The sequence below is a fragment of the Dendrobium catenatum genome, unplaced genomic scaffold (genome assembly GCF_001605985.2).
Source record: "Dendrobium catenatum unplaced genomic scaffold, ASM160598v2 original_scaffold_256741, whole genome shotgun sequence".
Lineage (NCBI taxonomy): Eukaryota > Viridiplantae > Streptophyta > Magnoliopsida > Asparagales > Orchidaceae > Dendrobium > Dendrobium catenatum.
In genome coordinates this window covers 1-2,455 of record NW_021575140.1, presented here as the reverse complement: position 1 = coordinate 2,455, position 2,455 = coordinate 1, and the positions used below count along the sequence as shown (strand labels likewise).

At 38.8% G+C, this 2,455-nt stretch overlaps 1 protein-coding gene across 1 annotated transcript; it reads left to right on the top strand.

Annotated features, from left to right (window-relative positions):
* Positions 1-66: 66 nt before the first annotated feature.
* LOC114579037 lies at positions 67-2,109 on the top strand (the record flags this gene model as incomplete). Its single annotated transcript, XM_028692702.1, has 4 exons — positions 67-751; positions 904-976; positions 1,195-1,636; positions 1,735-2,109. Coding segments are annotated over exons 1-4 (1,575 nt in total), but the record flags the coding sequence as incomplete, so codon positions are not given.
* Between the last annotated feature and the right edge of the window lie 346 nt (positions 2,110-2,455).

The window sequence follows — 2,455 nt, the reverse complement described above, 5'->3', positions numbered from 1 at the left end:
GAAATAGCAGTTCACAAACTTGAAATTCAACCTGACTTAATTCCTGTCAAACAAGCCCCACGACACATGCGCTTAGAAATTGAACAACAAGTGATATCTGAAGTTAAGAAACTGATTGATGCAGGCTTTATTCGAAAGGAAAAATATCCCTCTTGGTTGGCTAGTGTCATCCCAGTAAAAAAGAAAAGTGGTCAAATTCGCGTATGCATCGATTATAAGGATCTGAATAAGGCATGTCCGAAAGATGGGTTCCCGTTACCCATACCAGAACACATGGTAGACATTGCCTCTGAGCATGAAATTTTCTCTTTTATGGACGATTCATCTGGATATAACCAAATCAAGATGACTCCTGAAGATGAAAAATTTACTGCATTCAAAACACCTATAGGGGTCTTCTGTTACAAAGTCATGCCCTTTGGACTTAAAAATGCTGGTGCAACTTACCAGCGAGCTATGACCCGAATCTTTGATGATTTAATCCACCAACAAGTGGAATGTTATATCGATGATTTGGTTGTCAAAAGTCATCAAAGGGAATACCACCTTCATGATCTGAGAATCATTTTTGAAAGGTTGCGCCACTACGACCTAAAGATGAACCCTTTGAAATGTGATTTCGGAGTTACTACAGGGAAATTCTTAGGGTTTGTAGTGAGACACCGACGTATAGAAATTGATCCTTCCAAAATAAAAGCCATCTTTGATGTGCCTCCTCCTAAAAGTCTAACCCAATTAAGATCTCTTCAAGGTAGGTTGGCATATCTACGGAGATTCATTTCTAACTTGTCTGGTAGGTGCAACCATTTGCTGTTTTATGTAAGAAAGATGCCCGATTTCATTGGGATGAAATGTGTCAAAATGCCTTTGAAAGCATAAAACAGTATTTGTTAACACCTCCAGTTTTAGCGGCTACTATTTCGCTAAAACCTCTGATACTTTACACCGCAGCTTTAGACAACTCTCTTGGCGCCTTGTTAGCCCAAACTAATGAGGAAGGAAAAGAGAACTCACTTTACTACTTGAGTAGGAGACTCCTACCAACCGATGCTAATTACCCACCTATTGAAAAACATTGTTTAGCCTTGATTTTTGCTGCCCAGAAATTAAGGCATTATATGTTAGCTCATAAAATCAATCTTATTTCTAGAGTCAATCCACTCTAATACCTGATGACTCGTCCAACATTGTCAGGATGTTTGGCAAAATGGTTAATATTCTTAACCAGTTTGATATCACGTTTATACCCTTACGTGCTATCAAAGATCAAGTCGTAGCTGACTTCTTAGCAGCACACCCGATCCCTGCTGAATCCCCTCTAAATGATGATCTCCCTGATGAACAAATTATGAGTTTAGAGGAGCAGGAAGGAAATACCTGGGAGTTATATTTTGATGGTGCCGCATCTTCACAAAAGATTGAGGAATCTCAAGAAGTAATCCCAGGAAAGGCCGGTATCAGGTTGGTTTTCATAACCCCTGAAAAAGAATTGTTGCGTTATTCTTATCATTTATTAGAGCCTTGCACTAATAACAAATCTGAATATGAAGATCTAATAACTGGTTTAGAATTAGCAATATCAATGGAAATCTGGGAAATCAAGATCTTTGGAGATTCTCAACTTATTATCAATCAAGTTGCTTGTATTTACAAAGTCTTGAAACCTAAACGTCTTCCATACTATCAGTACACTATGAAGCTTCTCGAACAAATTCCAAATGTAACTTTGTATAGGGTACCCCGAATTCTATGGCGGATGCCCTTGCAAAACTTGCAAAAGAGTTAGCTTGTATAGAAGAAGAGTCAATCTCTATAGAAGTTCAAGGTCGCAAAATCTTATCTCCTATAGACTTGGAATACATCAATAAAATTTTTCCTTCTAAGGGTGAGATTGTTCTTGCTGTTAATGATGAAACGGTTGACTGGAGAAAACCTTTCATTGACTACTTGCAAGAAAACAAACTCCCTCAAGAGAAATCTGCTGCAGATCAGATTAAAAGAAGGGCTCTCTCTTATACACTAATAAACAACACTTTATACCGCCGGTATTTTGATCAATTGTGGTTACGTTGTTTTAACAAACAGGAAGCCCAAAAGATTATCACCGAGGTACATGTCGGATTGTGTGGTGCTCTCCAATCTGGTCCTAAAATGAAGATGAAAATTAAAAGGTTAGGATATTATTGGCCCTCAATGATTGACGACTGTATGTCAGTTGCGCGTCATTGTCACCAGTGTCAAGTACATGGTGTAGTCCTACACCAACCTCCTAATGTCCTACATCTAACAATTGCTTCATGGCCTTCTAAAAGTTGGGGCACAAACATAATTGGCCCTATCGACCCTCCCTCTTCTAAAGGTCATCGGTTCATTCTAGCGGCAACAGATTACTTTTCAAAATGGGCAGAAGCTGTTCCGTTACGAGAAGTTAAAACTCACAATGTTCTCCAGTTCT